The sequence below is a fragment of the Cynoglossus semilaevis genome, chromosome 1, assembly GCF_000523025.1.
Source record: "Cynoglossus semilaevis isolate Cse_v1.0 chromosome 1, Cse_v1.0, whole genome shotgun sequence".
Classification (NCBI taxonomy): domain Eukaryota; kingdom Metazoa; phylum Chordata; class Actinopteri; order Pleuronectiformes; family Cynoglossidae; genus Cynoglossus; species Cynoglossus semilaevis.
The window spans coordinates 21,830,547-21,832,137 of record NC_024307.1 but is presented as its reverse complement, the minus strand read 5'-3'; the positions used below and the strand labels follow the sequence as shown (position 1 = coordinate 21,832,137).

The following is a 1,591-nucleotide window of genomic DNA, read 5'->3' as shown; positions in this document are numbered from 1 at the left end:
TATACATACATATATACATAGATATATATATACACATATATATACATACATATATACATAGATATATACATATATACACATATAGTATGTTTCCCCCAAGGGGGATGAATAAAGCCCTACTCTACTCTACTCTACTCTACTATATATACACACATATATATACATACATATATATATACATATATACATAGATATATATACATATATACATATATACATACATACATATACATATATACATACATACATATACACATATATACATATACATATATACACATATATACATATATACATACTGTATATACATATATAGACATACATATATGTATATATATATATATATATATTTGTTTATATCTATAGTACATAGTATATTTGTTTATATTTATAGTATACCTTTAGTTTGGGGGGCTGTAAAGAATTAATTTTTTTAGTTTTTAGTTTTTTAGTTTTTTTTAGTTATTTTTAATGGGGAAAACGCAATCGAGATACGAGTGCTGTTGTACGAACATTTGGTGATGACTAGTTACACACTGCTCCCCTCTTTGCGCTCCATCCTGTACATATGTGGTCCTCCATAGTAGCTGTGCCCTAATCACTTCCATCTCTTAAAACAGGAAGTAAAGTCGGTCGGTGAACCGGGCGAGATTAGCCTGATTACCGCGCGGGACAAAGCCGTGCGGGAGCGACGGCAATTTGGATGGGATTCAGACGCTAAACTGGGAGAGCAGTGCAGAATCTGGCAGACGCCAGTGCCGCCGCCGGGAAGATCCATTAATGGTGTCATGTGACGGGGGCCCCCGAAAATATGAGCAAGAAACATGCATTCACTTAGAGATGGAACAAGGTTAACCCAATAATTCATTGCTTCCAGATGAAAGTGCGGATTAGAGAGAGAATCTGTTACAGATTACTGCTCCTCCTTTCATCCAGTGCAGCAGTACAGTCGACCTAAAGCGCCGGCCTGATGGATTACACCGAGATGAGTGAGGGGACTGTGGGAACTTTTCCCTGATTGGAAAGTTCATAGCCACATTAGCACCAGTCAAGTGGGAATACGGTTTAATCCTAAACCCCCGCTACAAATTGATGATTTTGTTTTTTTTGATAGCAGGGTAAAAATCCTTTAAAGTTGACTTCGAGTGGACTGACAAGGAGACAAGGATCGGTCAGACAAGGACACCAGAGGAAGCTGCTGGAGGACACGCATGAACTGAAACGGTGACAGCGGGCAGAGACATCACATCACACCGTTGGATTATCACTCTGCAGTCTGGTGATCCCCCGCGCTCAGTGCACTGAAGGAGCTAATGCTAGCAGTAATGACGAGGTGTGTGTGTGTGTGTGTGTGTGTGCTGACCTGTTGCAGAATGTGTCCCTCTCTCAGTGTCATCAGCCTCTTGTGCAGCTCCACCAGTTCGTCCAGGTAAGCCTGAAATGTACAGCGACACCGTGTTAACACTGGGCATTTAACAGCGCGCTGCAGCACAGCTGTTGCACACAGGATAATGACCGTGCTGACCCCCCCCCCCCCCCCCCCCCCCCCCCCCCCCCCCACCCCCCCCCCCCCCCCCTCACCCCCCCCCCC

The 1,591-nt window shown here is 43.0% G+C and overlaps 1 protein-coding gene across 2 annotated transcripts in view; it reads right to left on the bottom strand.

Moving 5' to 3' along the window:
• The window catches only part of mllt3 (MLLT3 super elongation complex subunit), a 60,609-nt gene that overhangs the window by 3,375 nt on the left and 55,643 nt on the right, over positions 1 to 1,591 (bottom strand). For both annotated transcript variants that reach the window (XM_025054241.1, XM_008318980.3), the window contains exon 12: positions 1,364 to 1,435. In XM_025054241.1, the coding sequence (XP_024910009.1) occupies positions 1,364 to 1,435 (72 nt within the window). The remainder of the gene's footprint in view (positions 1 to 1,363; positions 1,436 to 1,591) is intronic.